This window comes from Heteronotia binoei, chromosome 1 (assembly GCF_032191835.1).
Source record: "Heteronotia binoei isolate CCM8104 ecotype False Entrance Well chromosome 1, APGP_CSIRO_Hbin_v1, whole genome shotgun sequence".
Lineage (NCBI taxonomy): Eukaryota > Metazoa > Chordata > Lepidosauria > Squamata > Gekkonidae > Heteronotia > Heteronotia binoei.
In genome coordinates, this window is record NC_083223.1 from 221,744,059 (window position 1) to 221,771,321 (window position 27,263).

At 46.1% G+C, this 27,263-nt stretch overlaps 1 protein-coding gene across 4 annotated transcripts in view; it reads right to left on the minus strand.

The window, feature by feature from the left end:
- Nucleotides 1–27,263, minus strand: part of KLC4 (kinesin light chain 4) — a 75,048-nt gene that overhangs the window by 27,161 nt on the left and 20,624 nt on the right. For 2 of the 4 annotated variants that reach the window (XM_060247985.1, XM_060247979.1), the window contains exons 2-6: nucleotides 4,752–5,022; nucleotides 1,870–2,100; nucleotides 1,476–1,554; nucleotides 1,028–1,253; nucleotides 649–736 (exon numbers count right to left, since the gene is read on the minus strand). In XM_060247985.1, coding sequence (XP_060103968.1) covers nucleotides 649–736; nucleotides 1,028–1,253; nucleotides 1,476–1,554; nucleotides 1,870–2,100; nucleotides 4,752–5,000 — 873 coding nt within the window. In that variant the 5' untranslated portion in view covers nucleotides 5,001–5,022. Of the gene's footprint in view, nucleotides 1–648; nucleotides 737–1,027; nucleotides 1,254–1,475; nucleotides 1,555–1,869; nucleotides 2,101–4,751; nucleotides 5,023–6,005; nucleotides 6,088–17,870; nucleotides 17,964–27,263 lie in introns of those variants that run through there. The other 2 variants (XM_060247992.1, XM_060247995.1) reach the window with 2 other exon arrangements.

Genomic DNA, 27,263 nt, shown 5'->3' on the forward strand with positions numbered 1-27,263 from the left:
GGACATCCAATAGACAATACAATAGAATCTGACTTTTAGAAAACTGGAACAAACCAGAAATCAGAAACAATGGTGAAGCAAAGCATAAGTATTAATATGACACATTAAACAATGCAAAAACTGCATAAGAATCTAGTTACAGAAATAGATAGTATGAACTATACACAGCGATATAGTCTATAGTCCCTAACCCTTTAGGGCCCTTATCCTATTCACTTTGTCACAGGGAGATCTTAAAGAATCCCTTCACTCTTTCTTTCCCCTGTGCGTTTTGCTTAACATGTCCCCCCTAGAAGTCTCACCTTTTGACTTCAAAGCTGTGTAGTAAGAGAGTCTCAGAAACCTGTTTATTTCACTGCATCTCCCTCACTGCCTGACTTAAAGCCAAGCAGCCAGAGTCAAAATGCCTTCCTGTCCTGACAAACTTTTACAAAACACATTCCTCTTTTTTACTATCATTTCCCCCAGCCATGACTCAACCCACCAGTACCCACAACAATGCTTCTGTAGGTCAACTGACAGGGTCACATGACACTCTTTTAGATCAGTTGACCCTTGGCTGTTATTTTGTATGATTTTGTAATAGGTCTGCTGCCCACATGACTACTTTATGATTCCCACCTGCTCAGAAGGAGAATCGATACTTACTGCAGGGTGATCCTTGCCAAGTGTCTTCTCCCGAATAGATAGCGCATCATTCAGCAGGTGAGCTGCCTCTTTGTATTTGTTCTGATCCCTGAAGTATAAAGTAAGGCACAGAGAACATGCAATACTGGAATGACAAGAGACTCAAACTACATGGAACCAAAAGAGAGAGCACATGCTGCACTTCATGTCTTCCTCCCAACTCTCCAGAACAAAGTCCAGTATGTGGCTCTCTCAGTACAACCTCTTTCCCATTCCACCTCCCTACTCAAAAACAGGACCTTTATCTTTACACAATGAGAAAAACCAAACCAGCTTGGTTTCAGCACCCTTCATATTAAATATTTGCCACCCCAGTAAGCAACAAGGGCCCTGCTCTCACCTATATACTAAAGCCAGAATATTCAGCATTGTGGCCACATCAGGGTGATCATGGCCTGAAGTCTTCTCTAGGTCTTCTAGAGCTTGCTTACAAAGAGGCACAGCTACCTCGTAGCGCCCTTGTGAAGCATACTGGATCACCAAGTTATGGAGTGTCCGGAGGCGTGCTGGGATCTCATAGCCACCTTGCTGGGCAGCCACTACTGCGCTGCTGTGTTGGTGCGGCACTGCAAAGATAGGTCACGTTAAGAAGGAAAGAAGAGGGAGCTTGCAATTCCATGCTGTGGCTCCCCCATATAGAATTAGCTGGGCGGATTTGCTTCTCCTTTTTTCAAATCAGCTGGAGTACTTTATGAAAACAGTGTTCAACTAATAAAGTTGACCCAGGCAGCCCTTATACTGCTATCCTTCCCACCATCCAAGTTCCCAAGGAAAGGAATGCAACCTACGGCCTTGGCCCTGATCTTCTTCTTCGTTTGGAAACAAATCATCCAGGGAATCCTTTGTGGAGTCACCTTCCTTCTCCTCCTAACCAACAGATGGAAAGACAACAACTATTAAAAATATTAAAAAGCAGCACAAATTATTAATATTTATTTAAGCAGGGAGAGTTCTGACCCCCAGCAAGGCCACACAGTGCCCTCCTCAGCTACAAAGAAACCACCAACTCAACTTTAGATGTAGGTGGCACCCACTGTAGCTGGAGTGATCTATACCATCCAGTTCCACATTAGACACATTCCACATCAAATGAGCGGAGCACTCTTAGAAAGCTCACTGTCACTAGTGTTTTGTAGGTGGAGCAAGGCACAGATAGAGGCAACCCTGAGTTTGGATCCTCACCGATGGGGATACATCCTCATCATATTTCTTCAGCTGGTTCATGAACTCCAGATGCTTCTTTTCTTCCTCGAGTTGTGCCACTGTTTGTTCACTGCGCTGTAGCTTCTGCTGGGTGTTAGCCAGTTCATCCCGTAGCCACTGGTTCTCTTGGCACAGTCTCCGCACTTGAGCCCGCAATTTCTGCTTCTCTGACTCCACTGCATTCAGGTGGTTTGACAGAGCCATCATCACCTAATCCAAAAGAATCAATGAGAGCTGGATCACCAGGCTTGGTGACCTCAGGTCCTATCTGAGAGGCAGTTTCTTTGTCACTGAGCGCAGGAAGCTCCACCCCAGCCAGGCTGAAGTCTTCCAATGTTGTAGTCCTCAGAATTCTTTGTGCTAGGAAACTAGCACAAGGAATTCTGAGGACTACTACAAGAGTGGTCACTATATGAAGTCTTAATGGACTTGCCTATTTTAATACCCTGTCTCAAGCTAGAGGATAAAATGCTAGAGTTCAGCAGAATGGTCCAAATGTATCTCACCAAACCTGAGGTGCCTCATGAATTCACCTCTTTTTTTGTCAAGGGGAAATAGAGTTGCGGCTTCTGTGGCCTCTGAAGAAGAGGGAAGTGGGACAGGGCACTAAGTTGGAAATAACTTCATTTTAGTGTGAGGCGGCCACATCAGGCAAGATATGGACTGAAAATGTGTCAAAGAGATGACAAAGGGCTCTGAACTACCTTACAGTTTTGCACACCATATCTTCTTCTAGTAGTCACCTCAGACCAGGAAGCTGGGATGGGAGGAGATAAGGAGAAGTGATGAGAAAAACAACATTGATCTGGTGCTCTTTTTCTTCATAACCATGCTAAACAAACCTGCAGATGCAATTACTTGCCCAGTGGGGTTGCATGTTCATAACTGTACATTCTGCTGAATGCATTAAAACTCTGCACTAAGGTTACCCATTAAATTCATCTGGAAAAACAGATTATTAAAATTAAATATATTTGCATACATTGTTTATTTGGCATAATACATTTCACTTCTGCAAACCAAAGGGTTGAGCAGAGAACTAATGCAAGGTATCAAAGCCCCATCTACTCAATAAATGCTATAGAGTTCTTCTCTGTTTGCAGTGATTTTATCTGACATTGCACATTTTCAAGCCTATTCTTGCAGCTATGGGCTAGAAAATTGCCTACTATGACGGACCCCTGCTTCTTCTTATTCTGCAAGGCAGATTTTCCTGCCAAAACTTTGCTCCCCACTCTGTCTGAGCAGCCCCTTCGTAACATGTGGTAATAAACAGTTTATGACTTTCTGCATGTCCCACCTTGTAATAGAGAAAGATATTTGGCCTTTTCCCCAGACCAGACATTTATTGTAGATAAGCAGGAACCCAACTGTTATTTATTTTGTAAACTGCACTTGACGCAAAGTAAAATTCAAATAGAAATTATGATTTAATTAAACAGGCACAGCTGGATTAGGAATATATTAGGGGATGAGAAAACTGAGGTAAATTTTGTTATATGTACAAATAATGATATTCTGAACTAGCAACAAGGTATTGTTGAAATTTAGTTTCTTATAAATTCAGTCCTTAACAGTGAGAAATTGGTTTGTCTTGGAGGTTTTTTAACAGTAACAATGAGTCTTAATAAAGATTCATATAACTACCTTAGTTTCCTAGAGATTAGTCCTTTCTTCCTGTACTTATTCTCCTCCCAGTGAGATTACAGCTTTTTCTTTGACTCTAGAGGAGTCTAAGTCTGTTTCCTTTTTCACCTACTCCAGGGGTCCCTTCTAGAAGCCCCATGGCACAGAGTGGTAAGCTAAAGTATTGCAGTCCAAGTTCTGCTCATGACCTGAGTTTGATCCCAGAGGAAGCTGGGTTCAGGTAGCCGGCTCAAGGCCTTCCATCCTTCTGAGGTTAGTAAAATGAGTACCCAGTTTGCTGAGGGTAAAGTGTAGATGACATGGGAAGGCAATGGCAAACCACCCCAATAAAAGTCTGCTGTGAAAACGTCATGATGTGACGTCACCCCAGAGTTGGAAACGACTGGTGCTTGCACAAGGGGACTACCTTTAGCTTTAGGGGTCCCTTTGGTGTTGAACCCACTGAATAACTGAGAAGGAAATAGTCTCCTTTTCCTAGGAGCGATATTCCTTTTCTGTTTGGCAGTTCCAATCTAGTACTATTAACCAATCCCTCCTGCCAAAACTGACCCTCAGTTCTTGACTCAGTGGTTTAAAGCTTGGCTGATGCTTAGACTAAAGTTCTTATTTGGAACTTTCCCTAGATTTGACGTTACACAGTAAAGGCAAGGAGTTGTGTCCCTTCATTTCACAAGTGAACTTGTCTGTTTCCCTCTGACAGACACACTAACTCCACCTGTCTGGCTTTTGACACACCAGAGATGGAACAAGACAAAAAAGGCCTTTTTCCTCAGCACTCAGCTGCTCTTAAAGCTCTCCTCAGCTGGCACTGACGAATCAAAGAGAGAGGGTGGTGAACATAGCACCCTGTCAATCAAACTTTGCTTCTTAATGAGGAATTAAACCTTTAAACTCCCAGCTCTCTGAATTTGATGCACTAAACATCCTGCCTTTGGAGGTCAGGTCATTATACCTTCCAAAAAAAGAAAGAAAAGTGAAAGCTTTGTTCTAGGCTTGATACCAAAATCTGCAATTTGCTCTGTTCTTGTGCAGACTATACACAGCCTCACCTATACCAAAAGCAAGTGTGTCAGGTCTGCACAATGAAACTTCTTTTGGAAATGCCAGCAAGGGGTACATTTCCACAGCCATCCTAGGCACTGTATTCCAGTGTTTATTTATGAGTGTTCTGTATTTATTAAAAGGTACACCCCAAAGGACCACAGCTCACTCACCTGAGCTTCTCCAAGTCCCAGCTCAATCATTTCCACTGACTTGCGTAGCAGATTGGCTTTCTCGTGCACCAGGTTGGCTTCCTCATCCTTCTTCAGACACTTGATGGTTTCCAGCAGGCTGTGCAAGATCGAATTGTGTTCATTCTTCAGCGCTTCTAGCCCCTGCATCACAAGTTTGGTGTTGGAGATTATCTCCTCCTGGCTCAGTTTATCCATCTTCTCTTCCCTGGGGTATACCATTGTGGACATAATCTTTCAGCTAAAACCTCACCTAAGGCAGGACAGAGAAATGGCAGAGTTACCAGAGAGCATAGTCTCATTATTTGTATAGGAAATATCCCAAGAAACCACAACTATGGACCATCAGCTTCAGATCCCTTGCCTTATTTCCTAAAGAGAGGAGAAAATTCCCACAATGATCCAGGAAAAGAAATGATGTGTTAGGACACAGCAGCAGCAGAACACATAAGTAAAAGACAGTTAAGTCAAAGCTGCCATTCTCCCACCGCCCCCACGGTCTTGGGAACCAAGAAAGCCGATTTAGCTGTCATTTAAGAGCATGGGAGAAACTGAAGTGAGCACACCTCCTGCTTGGAGGTCACAGAGATCCAGCTAGGAATAGTCACATAATTACAGTATAGTCACAGAAAGGAAGCATTTACATTACTTTTCTCTCTCTTCTATAGAAAAATTATCTCTAGACAACAAAATGCAACCTTGATGGTCAAATCCTAGGTCCAGCACCACATGTGAAAACAGGGATACTGGCTCTCTAAAACCAAGGACAATGTCAGGAACAAACAAATGGAGAAAGTAAAGAGACAAATAATTGCTTTGTACTAGCAAACAGGTTTTGTAGCAACAAACTTCCTATTCAAGACTTTTACACAAGTATTGTGCCCCTTTCCCTCCTGTATGCCAGAATTCACACATGATATAACACCTGGAATGTACTATATAATCCTTCCTATGCAATGCACATGCAATGAGAATTAGGGTTTATGGAGCCTGCCAGACTGGCAAGGGGAGAAAAGAAACTACCACTTTACATATGAACTTGAAGCTAAACTAGGAATCCAATTTCTGCTGCTTTGCTGCATTGGCTCAATCTTTTTGAAAATGCACAGCAACAATATAGCCGCTCACACTATTCCACCCCCACACACACACACACTGCAGGCAGCCCTGCAAAATGCTCCCCAAAGTGCCCTAGATCCATGGCTCAATCCACAGACTTCAGCAAGAGATGCTTACCTCATAACAGCAGCCGGAGCAGTCTGCTCAGCAGCACCTAATGCTGCAGATATAAAGCAAACAAGGCAGCCTGGGCTCACGTGATCCCACTGGTAAAAGATCACACTAGCCAGAGGAGCAAGGAATTGAGAAAGGGAAGGAGGAAATTATCAGAAGAACTGCCTTTGTTCTCAGATAGCCCCACCTCTGTGTGTTCTGGGCTCTTTGCTAGGCAACCACTGGCCTCCCTGTGTTTACCATGTCCAACAGAAAGTCCTACTCAGAAATCCTTCAAACAATGAGAGTCTCTCAGCACTTCACCTCACTGGCCTCAAGGTGGCAACTGTGCTCCCTAAGCCCAAGGTAGATGCCAGACAGCGAGGTTGGTAAAATGAGTACCCAGCTTGCTGTGCGGAAAGTGTAGATGACTAGAGAAGGCAATGGCAAACCACCCCTTAAAAAGTCTGTGAAAGCAACGTCACCCCAGAGTTGAAAACAACTGGTGCTTGCACAGGGGACTACCTTTACCTTTTTTTAGTCAGAAGAACAGGAATTAGATAAAGTAGATGCAAGAGGGACAGAGGAGATAATCTCAGGTTCCTTTCCTCCTCAAAGGACAGAAGGGGAGAGAGATGATCTGGCTCCGTTTGAGGTAGGCAGGACCGCTTAAGTTCTATCAGCAGAATGACCCAGGGGTACAAAACGGAATGGATCACTGAAGGATGGGGGCGGGGGGAGAAGAAAACTCTTCATGAACTAGGCTGATGAAGTCTTGGAATCAGATCAGCCAAATGCCCCCCCCCCTTTTTTAAGGAAAAAAAATCACTTAATCTCAAAATTTAACCCTCTCAAACAATCTTCCTTATTTCAGGGCACCGCAACAGCACTACAGAAAGGAGAGTTTAAATATCCAAATAAATAAATATAACCACAGTCATATTAAAGAAGTCAACATGACTTTAAATGTAGGCATTGCTGCTTAAATTGGGTCACTGACAAAGGTCTTTTTCACTATACACAGCAATAAGATGAGCCCCTGTAACGCATACTAGTTATGTTGTTGTTCAGTCGCACAGTCGAGTCAGACTTTTTACGACCCCATGGACAAAATCACTCCAGGCCCTCCTGTCTTCTACCATCCTCCGAAGTCTGCTGAAATTTGTGTTAGTTACATCAGTAATGCTGTCCAGCCATCTCATCTTTCGCTGTCCCCTTCTTTTGCCTTCTGTCTTTCCTAGCATCAGGGTCTTCTCCAGTGAGTGCTCCCTTCTCATTTGGTGGCCAAAGTATTTGAGCTTCAGCATCTGACCTTCCAGGGAACTGTCTGGGTTGATTTCCCTTAGGACTGACTGATTTGATCTTTTTGCAGTCCAAGGAACTCTCAAGATTCTTCTCCAGCACCACAGCTTGAAAGTATCTATTCTTCTGCGCTCAGTTATGACAAATATTGAAATAAAAACTTCATGTGTGGTGTGTGCCTGTGTGTTTTTAAACAGTACCTCACATTTCCCCTCAGGAGAAGGGTCAAGATGGGTGGGTCACAAACAAGATAGGTTATACAGCCAATGAGTAAATCTTCTTTTTTAAAAACCAATAAAGTGAAATACTCAAATGGAATGAGTACGTCCAAAAATGCTGCAAGATTTGACTCTTGCTAGTTTTTTTGGAGATGATGTTCCAGAGCTGTGGCTCACAACCAAGGAGGTTCTACTCTGTGCCATTTTCATTTCTTGGTCAGATGAAAGCTACTATAGGACCTCTTAATGTTGATAAAGAAGAAGGGAGGAACCTAAAGAGAGGGCAAGAATGGAAGAGGCAAAGTGAGCAGACAAGAGCCACAGGGCAAGAGAAAGAAGATGTGTAAAAGAAGACAGGAGTAACAGTGCTACAAAACTGGTCAGTTTCAGCAGCAGACCTACACAACAAAACCAGAAGAAGAAACACCTGCAGAGCCCTTGGAGAAAATGTCAGCTGCTCCTGGGCAAGCATGACTGTCATTCAGCATATTTGACTGCCCATGCAAGACTCCCTTCACTGCTTCCAAATGCCCCAGAAATGTCTGGTGCAGGTTTTGGTAATGGAGTTCCAGAACTCTTTCCCACAAACAATTCAGAGCACACTTTCTATCCCATTCGTCACCATGGGCACTCAAACAAGGGTACATATCTCTTGCCCTGGCTTTATTTCCAGTTGCTATGTTATATCCCTCAAGTTCCTTGTCCACATAATACCCAGGGAATGATCTTCAACCTCAAAAACAACATTTTATTAAACAACTTCCAGCTCTCCCACAATAGAATCTGTTGTAAGAGACTAAAACCCTGAGGATACCAAGCCTGGATGCAATTCCCTCTGCATACTCAGGTTTTCGCTCAAGTAAAGAACTAGCAGTTTCTGTAAGAAATGCTACTGCATGGGTTCAGAATGTTGAGCACACCAGCCAAGAGGCTTTAAGGTAGTGCCAAGTCCTGGTCGCTGTTCTCCATTACTGCACCTTGGAGGCTGAGGAAAGATAGGTAGGCAACTGCAGAAGCAGTCTATGAATCCCTCCAGCCTCTCATTTGCCAAAGTCAAGCCCCTGCCCGAGCTCTGGGCGGGGCCGGGGCTAATATAGCCCCGACGCCACACCCAGGAATACACCCGGATGTGCCGGGGCCGAGCGGTCTGTTGCTCTCCTCCTTCCGAGGAGGCAAATACGGCCCCCAGCCTGAACGCCGGCGATGCCGGCTTGGCTGGGAAGTGCCGAGCCTTCTCTCAGGACCTCTTCCCTTTCCTTCCCAGTCACCATGATGACAGTATTCCATCATGTTGTTGACAATTTAGTTTACAATCTGGTAATGCAGAGTGATAAGCTGCAATAATACAGTCCAAGCTCTGCTCACGATCTGAGTTTGATCCTGGTGAAAACCGGGTTCAGGTAGTCAGCTCAAGGTTGACTCAGCCTTCCATAAGTCAGTAAAATGAGTACCCAGGTTGCTGGGGATAAAGTCCAGATGACTGGGGAAGGTAACGGTAAACCACCCTATGACAAAAGTCTGCCTAAAAAATGTTGTGATGTGATATCACCCCATTGGTCAGTAATGACTCGGTGCTTGCACACGGGACTAGCTCTAGCTCTACCCCTTCACATATAAGAACATAAGAGAAGCCATGTTGGATCAGGCCAACGGCCCATCAAGTCCAACACTCTGTGTCACACAGTGGCAAAAAATTTTATATACACACATACACTGTGGCTAATAGCCACTGATGGACCTGTGCTCCATATTTTTATCTAAACCCCTCTTGAAGGTGGCTATACTTGTGGCCACCACCACCTCCTGTGGCAGTGAATTCCACATGTTAATCACCCTTTGGGTGAAGAAGTACTTCCTTTTATCCGTTTTAACCTGTCTGCTCAGCAATTTCATCGAATGCCCACGAGTTCTTGTATTGTGAGAAAGGGAGAAAAGTACTTCTTTCTCTACTTTCTCCATCCCATGCATTATCTTGTAAACCTCTATCATGTCACCCCGCAGTCGACGTTTCTCCAAGCTAAAGAGTCCCAAGCGTTTCAACCTTTCTTCATAGGGAAAGTGCTCCAGCCCTTTAATCATTTTAGTTGCCCTTCTCTGGACTTTCTCCAATGCTATAATATCCTTTTTGAGGTGCGGCAACCAGAACTGCACACAGTACTCCAAATGAGACCGCACCATCGATTTATACAGGGGCATTATGATACTGGCTGATTTGTTTTCAATTCCCTTCCTAATAATTCCTAGCATGGCGTCGGCCTTTTTTATTGCAAACGCACACTGTCTTGACATTTTCAGTGAGTTATCTACCATGACCCCAAGATCTCTCTTTTGGTCAGTCCCTGCCAGTTCACACCCCATCAACTTGTATTTGTAGCTGGGATTCTTGGCCCCAATGTGCATTACTTTGCACTTGGCCACATTGAACCGCATCTGCCACGTTGACGCCCACTCACCCAGCCTCAACAGATCCCTTTGGAGTTCCTCACAATCCTCTCTGGTTCTCACCACCCTGAACAATTTAGTGTCATCCGCAAACATGGCCACTTCACTGCTATATATATTGTGTATATATATATATTTGTGTATATATATATTTGTGTGTGTGTGTATATATACACATATATATAAAACCCATGAAGCAGCAATAAAGCACAACCACATTTATAGACATTGACTGCACACACAGCATAAGTAGAAGCAGGAGGTTACTTACAGTATTTAGCACCACCAAAGCGCTCAATTTGCAGGAGCCTATTCATAGAGCAACCTCATGATCAGCGCTCACACAAAGCACAGCTGTCAAGGTTTTCTAGTAACCACTACACCAAGTGCCCCCACACAGCTCCACCATACCCGCCAAGAGTGTCAGCAGGAGGTAAAAGACTTCTGTTGATGGTATCATACACCCACTGCCAATGTATTTTAAAACATCTGCATCAAAATATTGGCATGAGCCTGTCATTCCTGGTGGCAGCAGCAAGCCTCAAGGCTTTTATCCTCAAGAACAGAGTAACTGAACCCTGCCTTGGGATAAACCTGTATGATAGCTAACAGTGCCCAAAAGATGGCCCTTGGGGAGACAAAGGATTTCCCCTTTTTGTTCTGCTTGAAAGAAGACTTGACAAATCCACAAATCCACCAAAATATGTTGCATGCTTGAGGCACTACCAGCCACATTCTATATCATTTAAGTACAGATAGTCCCTGTCCTGGAAAACTAGGAGAGTTGGTTTTTCTGGTCAGGATGGCAAGTTGCAGGGACTAGGCAAAGTGAAAATGGAGTGTTTTGTTACTTAAGGAACTGGTTAATAAAGGGCTGGGTTTCAACAGAATCACTAAGTATGGCAGAGTCCCTTCCAAGAAGGGGCAAAAGATATTCAGCATACTACTGGCAGTCAGCTAGATTTTCAGGCATAAATCAATAGGAATGACATCTACACAGTCCCCTTTGTGTAGGTATCAGTAAGACAAGACAAATGGGTCCTTCCAGCTCCAGTTCTTAATCTTATTTAACCATTGGTAACCTTTGGCCACCTCCCTAAAAATTTCTGCATTCCAAAAAGGAAGAGTTCTTCTGGTATCTAGCTATCTGAAAGGTCATTCCCACAGCACAAACATAGGTGATAAGGCAAGAAATAAAGCACAATCTATTCACAGTTGAATAGCCCTGAATGAGGAGCTGCATTCCAAGATTCAGGGAAGTCTGCTTTGACAACCAATTTCATGTTTAAAGTGCTCTATTACTAGGGGGAGAACTAGTTTATGATGACACACATGCATCATCTTCCAATTTCAGATGGGGAGGCTGCATGGCTCAAGGAAACATATCTGCTTTTCATGCAGAAGGTCCCAGGTTCAATGAAATTGCTGAGCAGTTGGGTTAGAACTGATAAAAGGAAGTACTTCTTCTCTCAAAGGGTGATTAACACATGGAATTCACTGCCACAGGAGGTGGTGGCGGCTGCAAGCATAGACAGCTTCAAGAGGGGATTGGATAAACATCTGGAGCAGAAGTCCATCAGTGGCTACTAGCCACAGTGTATTGTTGGAACTCTCTGTCTGGGGCAGTGATGCTCTGTATTCTTGGTGCTTGGGGGAGGGGGCACAGTGGGAGGGCTTTTAGTGTCCTGATGGATCTCCTGATGGCACCTGTTTTTTTTGGCCACTGTGTGAGACAGAGTGTTGGACTGGAAGGGCCATTGGCCTGATCCAACATGGCTTCTCTTATGCTCTTATGCTTGCCAAGTGTTAAGGTAACTACTTTGGGACAGGAATTGAGTAATAGGCGATCACTATGCTGCATCAACATTTGTTACTCACAGCAAAGCAATACTATGGGAGCAATCCTAAGCAGGTCTAGTCAAAACAAAGTTCCACATTATTCAGTGGGGCTTATTCCCAGGATAGTGGGGAGGCTGCATGGCTCAAGGCAGCATATATGCTTTGCATGCAGAAGGTCCCAGGTTCAGTCACCAGGTTCTCCAGTGAAATAATCTTTCTGTACATTATTAGAATGACCTCTGTCTGAGATCCCGGAGAGCTGTTGCTGGCCTGAGTAGATAATACAGACTGTGATGGACCAATGGTTTAGTTCAGTATTAGGCAGCCGCATGTGCATCCTTAAGACTGCAGCCTATGGGTTGCAGTCATGCCTATGAAATGCTGCCTCATATCCTGTTTGGATAAGCTCATCAATATTTTTATAATGAGATAGGAACAAGTTTCCACATAACTAACTCTGCACCTTGAGGCAAGGAACAGCCATGACTGAGCATGCCTCCCTTTCCTCCCAGATCTCACTGTATGACTCAGATTTTCTAAGGCATCTTGAAGAAGTAGATGCACCTTAACAACTCAGATTATTCCCCCTTCCTATAGGTCTGCATGTGCTTTAGAGATATACAGATATTGTTGGGAGTAGAATCATCAAAGCGATTGTAAACATGAAGGCAGCTTTGACTTTTGAAAGCTTATATCCTAGAAAAACTTTGTCTTTATGATGCTACTGGACTTGAACCTTGCTCTACCCAGCTCTTCACACAGGAAGACTAATGGGGTTCCAAGCTCTTAAGATTCCGCTTGCTGTACAGCACGGGCGGGGGGGGGGGAGAATCTGACAGACAGGAGAAGAGAGAAAGCTTGGACCATTATATGCGGGGGGCGGGGAAGAGAATGGAGCTCTTTTAATATTGTTGGTTACTCTCCTCCGACTTGTATCCTTCTAATCATGCATAAGCGTTGATGCCTGGACAGGAAGGTGCAAAGCTCAGTGAGAGATCATCTGCTTGGCATCCAGAAAGTCCCAGGTTCAATCCTCAGTATCTCTAGTTAAAATGACCAGGCATCTGGTGATGGGAAAGACCTCTGCCTGAGAGCCATTGCCTTGATTGACCAATGGTCTGATTCAGAATAAAGCAACTTCATGGTGTGCTCAGTTGCAAGGTTTGAGCAGGGTTGCTCTACCCTTTTAGTTAAAAATAGATGGGAAAGTGTGCAAAGGATATTCTAGTATATTGCCCAGTAAGGATCCCATTGTATTATTTAATACAATAAAAACAGCACAGTCCTAAAAAAGGTTACACCCTTTATGCCAGTTAATTTCAGTGGGCTTAGTAGAGTATAACTGTACTGCATTTAAAACACACAGACTTACTTAAGGCAAGACAGCAGGATGTCTGTATCGTCATATTATCTCTCGCCTGACCAACAAGATGGTTAAATTGTGGTGCTTATTAATTTAGTCCAAATAAAGCCAGAACTTCAGTCTAGTTTGACAAAACTTTGGATCATAGGGTGTTTTCACATGGCTACTGTTTGCAAATGGATTCTTGCTATTCTTACACAGTAAAAATCCAGTTGCAAAACATGTTATTTAGTGTGTGTAAACACACCCATAGTCTATGCATACATGCCCATTTGTATATGTAGTAGCAATGTGTGGCTGCCCCCCTCTGTGAACACCTAAATCTGCAAATTGGGGCCACACAGATACTAAACATAGTTTTGCAAACTTGGAGGCCACCGTCCCAAGTTTACAGAAAAATCTAAAATCTTTTTTTTTTTTTAAATCCAATGTGGGGGTTAATTTCCTCCTAAATCAAGCTACCTCCAACATATTCTGGTCTGGTGGTAGCATTGTTAAAACATGCCCAGGAGCTGTGGGGGCCCAAGTGATGGCTGTGGGAATAGGGGGAGCTGTGGTAGGCCTGGCAGTGGCTGGGAACAACAGCACAGTGTGAAGCTAAGAGAGGAAGAGGGATTTTTCCTCCATGTGAGTCTCAGGCCCACACTTCCTATCTCCTCTTGATGCTGTTGCCACTGTTGAGGGGAAAAGACACCTTCAGGGGCCAGGAGCCACTCAGAGTTTGCTGGCATCGTAATTGGGCGGGAGAGAAACGTCGGCAGACCTGGTGACTGGGAGCCACACAAGAATTGCTGCTGCTGCTAACAGTGTGTGTGTGGGAGGGAACAGTCTGGGTAAGCCTAGCAGCAAGAAGCCACAAGGGGCTTGCTGCCATTGATGGAGGGGAAGCCCCAGCTGGCTTGGTAGCCTGGAGCTATGCAGTCACCTCCGCTGACTGCAGAGGGAGTGCTAGTGGGCCCAGTGGCTGGGAGATGTGCAGGGCTTGCCAGCCTGGTCATTAATGGAAGTGGAGGAGAAGCCTCAGTGGGCCCAGCCATGGGGAGCTGTGCTTGCTGGTGTGTGTGTGGGGGGGGGGAGGGGAGAAGCTGGGCCAAGTAGCAGCAATTGGGGGGACGAACAGAACTAAGATGTGTAATGAATCTCCCCACAATTATCATGGGTCCCCACTTGTTTTATCCTAAAGGGCTGAAATAGCAAATACTTTCTGCTGCTAAAGAAAAGATAGGCCAGATGAAAGAAATGCTAATCCTTCTGTTTTACAGTTCAAGGACTCCTCTCCCCCATCACTTATCTATCCATTCTGACAAAGTAACTATGGAGCTCAGAGAGCCTGAACCAGTTTCTTTATTCAGGGACCTTGGCAAGACAGACTGTTTACACTGCCCAGGAGTGAATTAATTCTGCTTGAGCCACTGTTTTCCTTTGGCTACTCAGCCATTCCTAGAGCACTGGAATGTGGTTCCGCACCAAGATCAAATAATACTCAAAAGCATAACAACACGAAGGAGTCCTTTCTAAAGAAGTAAACAAATATTTGGGTGGCTTCAAAACATGTTGCACTTGGAAATATGGAAAATGCATTTGAATGTTCTAGGTCAGACACAGTTCAGAGTATGCAAGGTGAAGCGTTCACACTCTCACAGTCTAGAAGCAATAGTCTGGCCAGGTTGCCAACTCTGGGTTGTGAAATTCTTGGAGGTTTTGGAGGGTAGAGCCTGGGGAGGGAGGGCTTTAGGGATGGAAAGGAACTCAGTGGGTAACAATGCCATAAAGTCCACTCTCAAGAGCAGCTATTTCTCCAGGGGAATTGATCTCTACCATCTGGAGAGCAGCTGTAATTCTGGGAGATCTCCAAGCCCACCTGCAGGTTGGCAAACATACTGTTAGTCCATGTTCCCACAGTAAGGCATATGTTTTGCAGGAGAGTAGAGGAATTGGGGAATATATGGGAGGGGAGGGATCTTGCTAGTTAGCAGCAGCTGTATATCATTTCCCTGAGTGTGTTCTCCTCTTTGCCTTTTCTCTCTGCTGCAGGTTTATAAGGCCAGGGCATGCCCAGAGGTGTAAGCCAAAAGATATTTAGTCAGAGGGTCATACCTAGATCAGCCAGTGGAGAGAGGGGGAAGCCTTCCCTCTTTGCCCTTGCTTTTTTTCTCTCTGTGTGGTGTTAGCCACTTTAGGTCTCCCATTCCCCTGCGGATAGAAGAGGAATATAAATAAGCTGAATAAATAGTCTCCAGTTCAGTCCCTGCCAACACCATAGGGTTGCCAGGTCTGCCAGTGTTGGAACTGTCCTTGCATGTGTGAAGTACGCCTGGTGCGATAATGTCACCCAGAAGTGACATAATTGCGCTGGGCATGTTGCATGGGGACACTAGCATTTTGGTAAAAAAACTCTGTGGTGCCATAGTTTTTTACCAAAATGCTAGAGCATTGTGCCTGGCATGATTACATCACTTCTGGGTGATGTCATCATGCTGGGCACATTAGGCACCAACAGACCTCTTTGGTGGTGGGGCTCCCCCCCCTAGCCAATCCTGTGCCAGCAGGCTGGAAACCCCAAAACTGGGGGGAACCCCACCCCCAGTGGGAGGCTGGGAATCCTACATCATCAGTTAAAATAATCTCAGCTAACAAGTGTTGGGAAAGACCCTTCTGCCAGAGAGCCATTGCCCATCTAAATAAATAAGTACTGACCTAGGTAGACCCATGGCCAGTGCAAGACAGCTTGATGTGTTTCTCCTGGTCACTGTAGAACATTCTGTGATTCAGAACAGCATGGCTTGGAAAGGATTCCTTCAGCATACTTCATCTGCCATAAAGTAGGCGGCTTCCACTCACCCCAGCATCACATTTCTATGCAGGCATCATATTTTAAAACTGAACCATGCTCTCTCCTTGTGGCACTGGTACATTATCTTATTTGCATACTGAAGGTCCCAGATTCAATGCCCAATACCTCAAGTTAAAAGGACTGGGTAGTAGGAGATGTGAAAAAACCCTGCCCAATACATTATTGGTCTCTTTAAGTATCTGAAGGGCTGTCACCTAAAGGGGGGCAGGCAACTGTTCCTGTTGGCAGCAGAGGAGAGGACTTGCAATGATGGGTTTAGATTAAGGGCGGGAAGGTGGTGGATTATTAGGAAAAACTTTTTTACAATAAGAGTTGTTCAACAGTGGAATCAGCTAACGAGGGAGGTGGTGAGCTCCCCCTCACTTTAAGCAGTGGCTGGACAAACACTTGATTCTCATGTTGAATGCTTTCTAGTATGGGTAGAACCTGAAGCTAAAGTACATCCTGGTAATTTCCATGTCTAATCAAGAGGCTCTCAAATACAAGTTTATGCATTCATGAAGAGCAATTGGTTATTTTCCTGGACTGCCGAACACCCCACCCTGACCCAGGCTGTGTATTTGTAGGAACCTGCTCTAGAGTTACAATTGCCATCCATTCCTCCAGAGGAACTGATCTCTGTAGTCTGGAAATGAGCTGTAATTCTGGGGGATCCCCAAGTCCTACCTGTAGACTGCCATCCCTAACTAGAACTATGCTCTGCTTGCCAGAGTCTGAGATCCAGTTTGTACAACTGGCACAAACAAGCAAGGAAGTTTTTTTTTTTCTGGAGAGGCTGCACACATGAGCAAGCCCACTGGAAAAAAGAAACACCCTGTACTTAGAAAATTAGCATGCTAGGAAGAAGAGTTCATTCCAGACTTCTCTGACACGCTGGAGGTTTTACAGCAAAGCATGACGTTCAGCAGTCCAGGAAAATAACCAATTGCTCTTCATGCGTGCATAAACTGCTATTTGTGAGCCTCTTGATTAGACATGGAAATTACCAGGATGTTCTTTAGCTTCAGGTTCTAACCCATACTAGAAAGCATTCAATCATGAAGAGCCCCCCCCCCCCCCCCCCCAAGAAGAGAACCTCCCAAGCAGAGCTTCGAGAGGAACTATAGTTTCCACACAGTGTCTTGTGGTAGGGGTGGGGCCTGAACTCTGGTCCTCAAGACCAAAATTAAACCTTAATTCAGCCGCACTAGCACTTGAGCTCTGCAATGACTGCTAATGCACATTAGTCCTATCTTTAAAGCTACCACTTCTCTTTGCATTCTCTGTGGCTGATACAGCCATGGTAGTGTCCATGAGAAGCCTCTCCATGTCTCAGTAACCCTGCTGGACTGAGAGGCCAAGTTTTATATTTCAAAGAACATCAGCAAGTTTAAGCAAGGAGCAGTCATAAATGGAGGTATTCTTTTAAAAAGAAGCAGAAGAATGTCATTTTGTTAACATGACTGGCTGGTGTTTTTCATTCTACGGATACATCAGGCAGGGCTTTGAGCATCACCAGGCTCCAGCTTGCCAGGTTATCTCTATACTTCGCTTGAACTGGAACAGCACAAAGGGACCTTTAGGAGCAGGAAGGTTTTCTGTCCTCAGGAGAGGAGCAAGTCAGCTGCTCTCTCTTCTGCTTTGTCTTGCAAAGCCCCACCCTGACATGCTCGAACAAAGCTATCAGAAGAATCCGAGTTCCATTTAATCCAATCCTGCAAGCTGACAGAGCGATGGTCTCTGCTATATATAGACCTTCGCTGCCTGATCTACCTTGCATGCTCCTAAGAGGGGCTGCAGCAGAATGCAATAGTAAAGATAAGTGCAGCACGAACCTTTGTTCTTCAGCTCTCTGAGAGTGGAACACCCCACACTGACCCAGAGCAACTTACACTATGAAGATGGAGCAGCTGGCTTTCCATGGTATCCTTCTCAGACCAAGTGATGCTGTACTGCAAGACGGTGTGTGTCAGCTGCACATAGAGCTCATCTAAGCTGTGTCTCCCCACTGGAGGCTGAGTTACAATGCAGATTGGTGACCCACCCACTGCAGCAGCAGATGCAGCCAGACTACTGAGAAACAGCAAATGCTCTCCTGCAAGCACAGACATGCATCAGCAGAAGCCACTGGTCTCTAGGAAGGCGAAGGGTCCACAAGCCAGAAATCGTCCCTCCTGCAGCAGATCAAGCTCTGCTTTTCCAGAAGCCCAACCCTGAGCATCCGTAGAAGGGGTGTGCAACCTAGGGCTCTAGAGCCAAATGTGGCTCAGTATGGAACCAAATAGTACCTTAAAAAGTTAAATAGTTTATTTAAGGGGTTGATTTTTAAAATATTTATAGCATGCTTTTAGTCTGAAAATTGTTAAATTCATTTAAAGCTGTTCAGCTTTTAAAATTCTCTGACTGGGTTTTAATTTAAAACATTTAATCTTCATGTTTTATAATGTTATTTTGTAAGTCACCCTGGCAGGCTCCTCAGGGAGCTGGGATAAACCCCCCCTTAAATAAATAATAAAGTCTTTAAGTTAAGGCATTTTAAATTTATTGTATTTATTTATTTGATTCGATTTGTATCCCGCCCTCCCCACCGAAGCAGGCTCAGGGTGGCTCACAGCATAAAACCTCACAGAATTAAAACAATACATATTATAAAATAGTACATTCTATAAAATTATATATTTAGAGATTAAAACAACAAATCATTTAGTACTCATATTTAGATATTATCTTGTTAGATTTTACAGTGTGACGATATTCAGTCTATGATGTAGGCTCCGTATCAATTAAAGGCCAGTTGGAAGAGGATAGTTTTGCAGGTCCTGCGGAACTGACCAAGATTCCACAAGGCCCGCATTTCCTCTGGGAGTAGGTTCCACCAATGGGGGGCAGCAATCGAAAAGGCCCTTTCCCTGGTGACCTTCAGTTTGGCCTTCTTCGGCCCGGGGATTACCAGTAGATTTTGTGAACCGGATCGAAGCACCCTCTGAGGAGTATATGGGAAGAGACGGTCCCTAAGGTAGGCAGGTCCTCGGCCATATAGGGCTTTAAAGGTAATAACCAGCACCTTGTAATGAATATGGTACACTACTGGCAGCCAGTGCAGTTCCCGCAGCCCCGGCTGTATGTGCTCCCAACTTAGGGAGCCCCAATAACAACCTGGCTGCTGTGTTCTGCACCAGCTGCAGTTTCCTGGTTCGGCACAGGGGCAGTCCCATGTAGAGGGCATTACAGTAATCCAACCTCAAGGTGACCGTTGCATGGATCACTGTTGCCAGGCCATCATGCTCCAGGAAGGGGGCCAACTGACTCACCTGCCTAAGATGAAGAAAAGTGGATTTAGCAGTGACTGCTATCTGGGCCTCCATTGTTAAGCCAGGCTCCAGCAGCACCCCCAAGCTTTTGACCTTGTGCGCCATTTTCAGTGGCGCACCGTCAATTACTGCGAGTGGGATTTCCCTACCCAGACCGCCCTGACTCAGGCAAAGGACCTCTGTCTTTGCTGGATTTTGCTTCATCTTACTCAGCCTGAGCCATCTCATCGCAGCCTGCAATGCCAAATCCAGATTTTCTGGGACACAGTCAGGCTGGCCATCCATCAGTAGATAGAGCTGGGTGTCATCAGCATATTGGTGACAACCCAACCCATACCTCCGGGCAATCTGGGCAAGGGGGCACATATAGATGTTAAACAACATCGGGGAGAGCACTGCCCCCTGTGGCACCCCACAATTAAGTGGGTGCCTCCGGGACAGTTCTCTCCTAATCGCCACCCTTTGTCCCTGACTATCAAGGAAAGAGGAAAGCCATTGCAAGGCCAACCCCTGAATCCCCACGTCGGCGAGGTGGCGGGTCAGTAGCCGATGGTCGACCGTATCGAACGCAGCCGATAACCTAACAGCATCAGCACCGCAGAGCCACCTCGATCCAGATGCCGCTGAAGGTCATCCACCAGGGCGACCGGCACTGTCTCTGTCCTGTAACCTGGGTGGAAGCCAGATTGGTGGGTGTCTAAAATGAAAGCGTCATCCAGAAAACTCGGTAACTGTAATGCTACTGCCCTCTAAATAGATAGGCGGGATGCTAGAATAACCCATATGTGAAGAGAACAGCAGAAAAATAGTTTTATAGGACAAAAGAGCTTCTTAGATGAGTTTTACAGAAACGGACATAGTAGAGGTGAACAGTTGTGCTAATAAGGTACAAATAGATTTATGTTAGGGCATTAAAACAATTGTGCAGAATGCTTCTGTGTATATTTATCACATATTGCAAGAGAGATCTCACAGGTGCTACTTTCTGATCTGGGACTCACAGCAATCAGTGTTCATGCTGCAGAAACTTTAAGGAATGTTAATTAACATGCCAATTATTAGTAACAGTTAGCTGTATATTTTCAGTTACAAGAATGGACTTTCATATACCAGTCCTTTGTTGATTTCTTGCTCTGGCTGTTGACATAGTTAGGTTCTAATTGTAAAAGGCCACATACCTCCAGTTCTTAGCCTTTGCTCTAGCAAACCAATTGGCCTTCTACAAGTCGCACTTTAACCAAGCATAGTTCATTTGTTAAGAGATTCAGCACAGTCCATTTGTTAAGAGATTCAGAGCACAATCCAAAGGGGGGGGGGAACGGAAAGTCTTTTGGGAGCAGACGATCTGCTACGTGGGCACAGGAAGCATTTGTGCCCATGTACGGCCAGCGCTGCCACAGCAGAGGGGAGTTACGCATGCGTGGGGCTGCCAGAGTGCCGCTCCGCCGAAGAGCAGTGGTGCCTGAGGGCTGTGCCCAAGCGTTGGTGGAAGCGAGGAAGAGCGTGGCGCTCAGGCGCAGGAGGGGGTGGACTTGGGGCTGTGGCCAGGCTTAGTTTGGGCCATGACACGCCCCCCCCCCCAAGAGGCACGACATTACGTCTGCAAAAACAGTGGCCTGTCCCATAGGCACTCATTGAAACCAAGAACAAAGGTCGGCTCCACCGCTGCAGAAGCTCGCAAACCCCTAAGGGAGCGGTGTGATTGCCTCACCAATCCACTTGCACCTCAGGCTGACGAGCCCCCTCCCCAGTACCCAATCGCAGTCCCCCACCTCCTAGAAATACTTCCGCTCTGGCCTCGCACAACTCAGTTGTTAGGGACAGCTTTGCACGGCAGGAAGTTCTGTCGGTGAGCTCCCTGCCATACGGACTTAGAGCGAGGGACAGGAAGGCACGTTGGTGATGGGTTTTGCACTGCGCAGTTGCTTTGACAGTATCTTTGACTTGTGAGGGGGAAAGCAAGGTCTCTCCCCTGGGACTAACTGCTCTTGTTTCCAGGTCTCCACAGGTTCCGGGCTCCCGGAGGCTCTGCACGCGAGGACTGTCACCCATGGCTGGGTAAGTTGCACTGTGCCCCCCCCCCCACTGTCCTCCCCCTCCCCTCTACCACTCGGTGTGCAAGTGTCTCTGGCACTTGAACCCGGCAGTGGGCTCCAACAGGGGACATTTGCTGACCCTGCTACCCTGTGCTGCTGCCTGCTCCCGTCCCTTGGTTTGCCCTCTGCCGCTTTCCCAATCCCTGGCAGGGCACGGGTGTGTGTGTGTGTGGCAGCTGCCCCGATGTGGGGAGGTGGGTCAGAGACTGTCCCTTTAAGAGAACAGCCAGCTGAAATGCAGCCTGCTCCTCCAGTTACTGCCCCTGCAGGTGCTCTTGATCTCTGTCTCCATTTTGCAGGCGGGAATCCAACACAGAGGCTTCCGTGTGTGTTGCTCCACCCCCCCCCCCTTCCACTCCCTCAGCTGTTTTTGCCTGCCGCTCTGAATGGAGCCCTGCCCAAGGTGAGACTGCCCAGTGCGCACCAGGGAAACTGTTGCATTCTGTTCTGGAAAAATAAAGTCTGAGCTGTACCCTCTGTTGTCTCTCCTGCTTGGCATCTGCTGCATGTTCCCTGGGCAACCCCCCCCCCCCCACACTCTCTCCGTGTGGCCTCTCCGAGGGAATGCCTGGGAGGGTGGGCAGACTTGAGTCCTGGTGGGGAGAGCGGGCTATGAGCCGCCACACTGCCCCCACGTGGCTGGACAGGGGAGGGGGGGGGTGCTGCCCCTCAGCCTGCCCGGCCTGATGGCCTACCTGACCCCACAGGGCTGTTGTGCGCAGGCCACAAAGGGGGGGGGGCTGATGAAGTGCATGCATGCCCAGAGGCTCACATTCTGAGTTCTGCGGCCGTCAAGGGAGGTGTTCCTTGCACATAGTGGGGGGTGGCGGCAGGGCAACATGTGAGGGGGGGCTCCGGGTGGTGGTGGGTGTCTTTTGGACTTGGTGGTCTGCCCACTCCCAGACACACATTCCAGCCACTGTTTACAGCAGCGAACTCCTGCACTTTGTGGTTCTTGTTTGTCTGTGCATGCCTCTGCCCGTCTGTCTGCCATTGGCAGAGTCTCTGACAGCAGGAGGGTGTGTGGGGATTGATGGCCTCTCAGGTGCGGGCTTTCCACCCCCTCTCCTGGTCACATGGAACGGGCTGGCCAATCCTGTGGTCCCGCGTGAGCCTGTGCCTCCCCCACCCCCACCTCGGCAGCGGGCCAATGGCGTGGCATGGGCGGAATCACCATGGCGACGGGTTCTCTCTCATTCATCCAGCTTGTGCTCCCCCTCCACGTATGGCATAACGTTTCCCCTTTGGGAGCCAACGGTGGCCGCCTATACTAGTTCTGCACTCGAATGCAGCTACACGGCAGTTCTCTGGATTGGGCTGCCCGCCTTGTAATGCGTGAGCAGAGCAAGAGGCAGCCCTTCAGATGGCCCACCGCTATCTGCATAGAACTGTTAACAGCTTTTTTCTTTAGCAATATCAAAGCCTGAGCTTAGCCCAGTTGTCTCCAACCTTGTTTGCCCTGTGACCATTTTGGAATGCTGAGAAAATGTAGCGGGCACCACCATCAAGATTTGGATTAAGGTTTCTGGTAGCCAGGAAGTGATATGTCACATGAACACACACGAAGCTGCCTTATACTGAATCAAACCATCAAAGCCAGTACTGTCTACTCATGCAGCAGCTCTCCAGGCTCCCGAGCAGAGGTCTTTCACATCACCTACTGCCTGGTCCTTTCAGCTAGAGATTCTGGAGCAGGGGTGGCCAAACTTGCTTAATGTAAGAGCCACATAGAATAAACATCAGATGTTTGAAAGCCGCTGGACATGAATGTCAAATGTTTGAGAGCCACAAGGAAGGAAGGAAGGAAGGAAGGAAGGAAGGAAGGAAGGAAGGAAGGAAGGAAGGAAGGAAGGAAGGAAGGAAGGAAGGAAGGAAGGAAGGAAGGAAGGAAGGAAGGAAGGAAGGAAGGAAGGAAGGAAGGAAAATAGATGGGGGAGGAGGGGAGGTAGAAATAAAGCAACTTTAACTTTAAATGCTTGGCTAAGAGAAGTGATTTAAAGAGACAAATGCCTTCTCCAAACTGGCTGACAGGACGCTGGAGACTTCAAGAGCCACACAATATATTTGAAAAAGCCACATGTGGCTCCCAAGCCACAGTTTGGCTACCCCCATTCTGGGGGTTGAACCTGTAGCCTTTTCCATGAGATGCAGATGTTCTACCACTGAGCTATAGCCCCTTAATCCTATTTCCATGCACACCTTGATCTTCAAATAAGACCTTGCTGTGCATGCCTTGGACTACTGAATAAACTTTGAGTCCAGTACCACTTTAAAGACCAACAGAATCCCAGGGAATAAGCTTTCGTGAGTAAAATAAGCACAGGACAAGCATTTGGACTACTGAGTTTAGGAAAGTAGCTACAGGAAAAATAACCTTTCGAATGGTCACATTCTCATTCCAGAAGCCAAAGCTTCTTTCTGGAAAGCCTTTCAGATAACCAGCAAAAACGTTTTCTTTTTCACAGTGTCTTTAGTGGATTACTGGTTGCTGCTTTGTTTCTGGAGTATTCTTTAAGCATCCTTAAATGATTTGATGATGATGAGAGCTTTGGGGGGAAAGCTTTGGCTCTGGAAGGCAGGACATACCTGCAAAATCACTAACGTATCTCCAACCTGTAAAGCTTCAAGAGACCTTCCCACACCCATCTTTCAGCCTTGACATTCCTCCCACCTTCATTTTACACAAGCTGTGGCTTCTCTTTTGCTATTTCCCCCTCCAAAATCATGAACCAACCCCCAGCTCGTGCAATGAAGCATTTGCTTCTTCTTCTAGTAGCATGCCAGAACACATACCCTCCTCAATTACTACCTTAAACATGTAAACATACCTTACCTTCCTCAGAAGGCCAATAAGTATGCACAAACTAATACACGTTTGGCTGTCTTGAGCTAAAAGAGACATTAAACAAGTATAAGGTGGGGCTGGGCTTTGCTCCTTGGGCAGGATAGGCGCCAGCTGTGCGTACAAGACAGCCTTGTCTCCTACATATATTAAGAGTGGAGAAAACAAGGCTTTTACTCTGCTTCTAGGTAAATATTAACTCAGGTCTACCATTTCCTAGCTGGCTTGGTTCCAGCCTCACCCAATGGGCTCTGTGGTTGCTAATGCAGTTGGACTCTGTACTGCAATATGCTAAGATACATACATGCACATCAAAGGGATACAGAATGCTAAAACAGCTGACTCAATGACTGCTATCTGTCAAACTGGAAAGCTGGATTAATAAATATAGAATTAGACAAAACTATATTATGACTGCAGAGCTTCTAAAAATTTCAACTGGGCCTTACTATTTTTTGTTCCTGCATCATAGAATACAGTAGAGTCATCAAAGTCTGCTAATCATCCAAGCAGACACCAAAATTTGGGCCTATAAATGAATGAGAAGCTGCACTATCAATCACATCATCTTTCCTTATGGCTATGACAATGGCCAGCAATAATTCAAACCCTACAGAATTCATTCTACAGTGCTACAGAGGCTTATGGTAGGCACACAGGTCAAGTGGTCAAACATTTATTATTTATTTATTAAAACATTTCCTTGTAGTTCAAGGCAGCCTACAATATTCACTGCTGCTAAGAATTTTACTGTGTACATTCCAGTTTACCTTTTTAAAATTTGATTAGATTATCATTTGTTAGCATGGGCATGAGTGAAGTCCACTTTACACCTATCTCTGCCACAATTGGGGTGTGTGTGTGTGTGTGTGTGTGTGTGTGACAGTGTAGCAAAGATTATCCTACTGACCACTTGCTACAGGCATCTCCAGGCACAAAGAACTGGCATACTGCTTATTTTGCCCAATTGGCTTTCATGTTTTACTGCTTCTTGTCACTTTGCTTTCTTTGACTTTGTAACCATAGGCTGATCATGCTGTTTTAAGATAAAAGTCAAAGTGGATCATTCACATTTAAAGAAACCCTACCCAATGTTGCTAACATTAATAATAATTCATTAACTTACAATACACTGTAATTTAACTGTTTTTGGGGTAATTCATAAATTTTATCTAAATAAGACCATAAACAACAAGCAAGGCAGGCTAAAAAAAAACAGATTTACAGGAAGATCACTACACAATGATTCATAGCAGTCTTCAGCTTCTGGCAACAGCCAACACCACCCAAAAAGGGGAGCAGCCTGTGAAAACATACCCTCCAAGATGCATCCCATTTCAGTTAACATAAGAGAAGCTATCCAGTCCCATCCAGTCTCATACAGTGGTCTCATACAGGCACCATCAGGAGATCCACCAGCAGGGCCAGAGCTCCAAAAGCCCTCCCATTATTGCCCACCAAGCACCAAAAATACAGAGCATCACTGCCCCAGACACAGTGTTCTATCTATATCTTATGGCTAATAGCCACTCATGGACCTCTACTCCACATGCTTATCTTACCCCTTCCCGAAAGTGTCCAGAACTATACACAGTATTCCAAATAAGGCTGCACCACAGATTCATACAGGGGCATTATGATACCAGTTGATTTGTTTTCGATCCTCTTCTAATAATCCTCAGCATAGAATGTACCGGGTTTTTTTATTGCAGTCACACACTGAGTTGACATCTCCCGTCTACTATGACTCCAATATCTCTCTCCTGATCTATTACCGCTATCAACATATATTTATAGTTCGGATGTTTGGCTCCAATGTGCATTTCTTTGCACTTGCCCATATTGAATCTCATTTGCCATGTTGCTAATTTGTCCAGCCTTGACAGATCCCTCTGGAGCACCTTACTGTCCTCCCTGATCCTCACCTATTCATACCTTTCCTAACCTGCGGTATACATTTTATCTGAGCTTCCAATATTGTAGATTTAAATAGTCTCCAAATCTCCAAGGGACTTGACTCTCCTTATCTTTTCTTTCAGTTTCTTCTTCACAAGCCCCCTCAGTTGAGAGAACTTATGCCTTCTAAAGTTAAATGTGGTTTGGTTGGTCTTTTTCGGCAACTCACTATTTACATAAATGTTAAACTTAACAGCATTATGATTACTGTTCCCAATCAGTGTTATCACATCGATATCTCTCATCAGGTCTTGAGCATTACTTAGGACCAAGTCTAGGATCCGTAGGTTCTGTGACCATCTGCTGCATGGCACAGTCATTTGTTGTTCATTTCTGCACGATGTGAGTTAAGAAAAAGTAGGTTGCCATCAGGCCTGTAGCCAGAAAAATTTGGGTGGAGGGGCCCGGGAGCTGAAAAATTTGGTGGGGTGGGGGTCCGTGGGTGTTGCCCTCTTGCTCTCCCGCTTTCTGTCTCTTTGCCACTGTCTGTCCCCCTCTCTCTTACGCTGCCATTCTACTGCTCTCTCACTCTGATCCCGTCTTTTGGACTGATGTTCTCTCTCTCTCTCTCTCTTGCTCTGCCACTGTCCCCCTGTATTTCACGCTGCCATTCTCTCTCTCACTCGGCCGCTCTCTCACTCTGTCCCCCTGTCTCTCTCATTCTCTCTCTTACTCTGTCCCCGTCTTTCGTGCTGGCTCTCTCTCTCAAGGAGCCCCACCCCTGCTGGCCTTTTCCACAGTGCGGGAAAGGCCAGCAGGCCTGGATGGCCCCATTTGCACTGGATGGTCCTGTTTGCACCGAGGGCTCCTCGTGAGGAGCCTTTGGTGCAAACTTCACCCCCCCCCCGGACTTTCCCGTGGTGTGAAAAAGGCCAGCGGGGTGGATGGCCCCGTTTGCACTGATGGCTCCTTAAGAGGAGTCCTTGATGCAAACTTCCCCCGCGCTGGGCTTTCCTGTGGTGCAGGAAAAGCCAGCGGGGGTGGATGGCCCCGTTTGCTCTGAGGGCTGATGAGCCCTTGGTGCAAACTCCACCCCCCAGGCTTTCCAACGGAGGGGTCCTACAGGGGGAAAGGGGATTT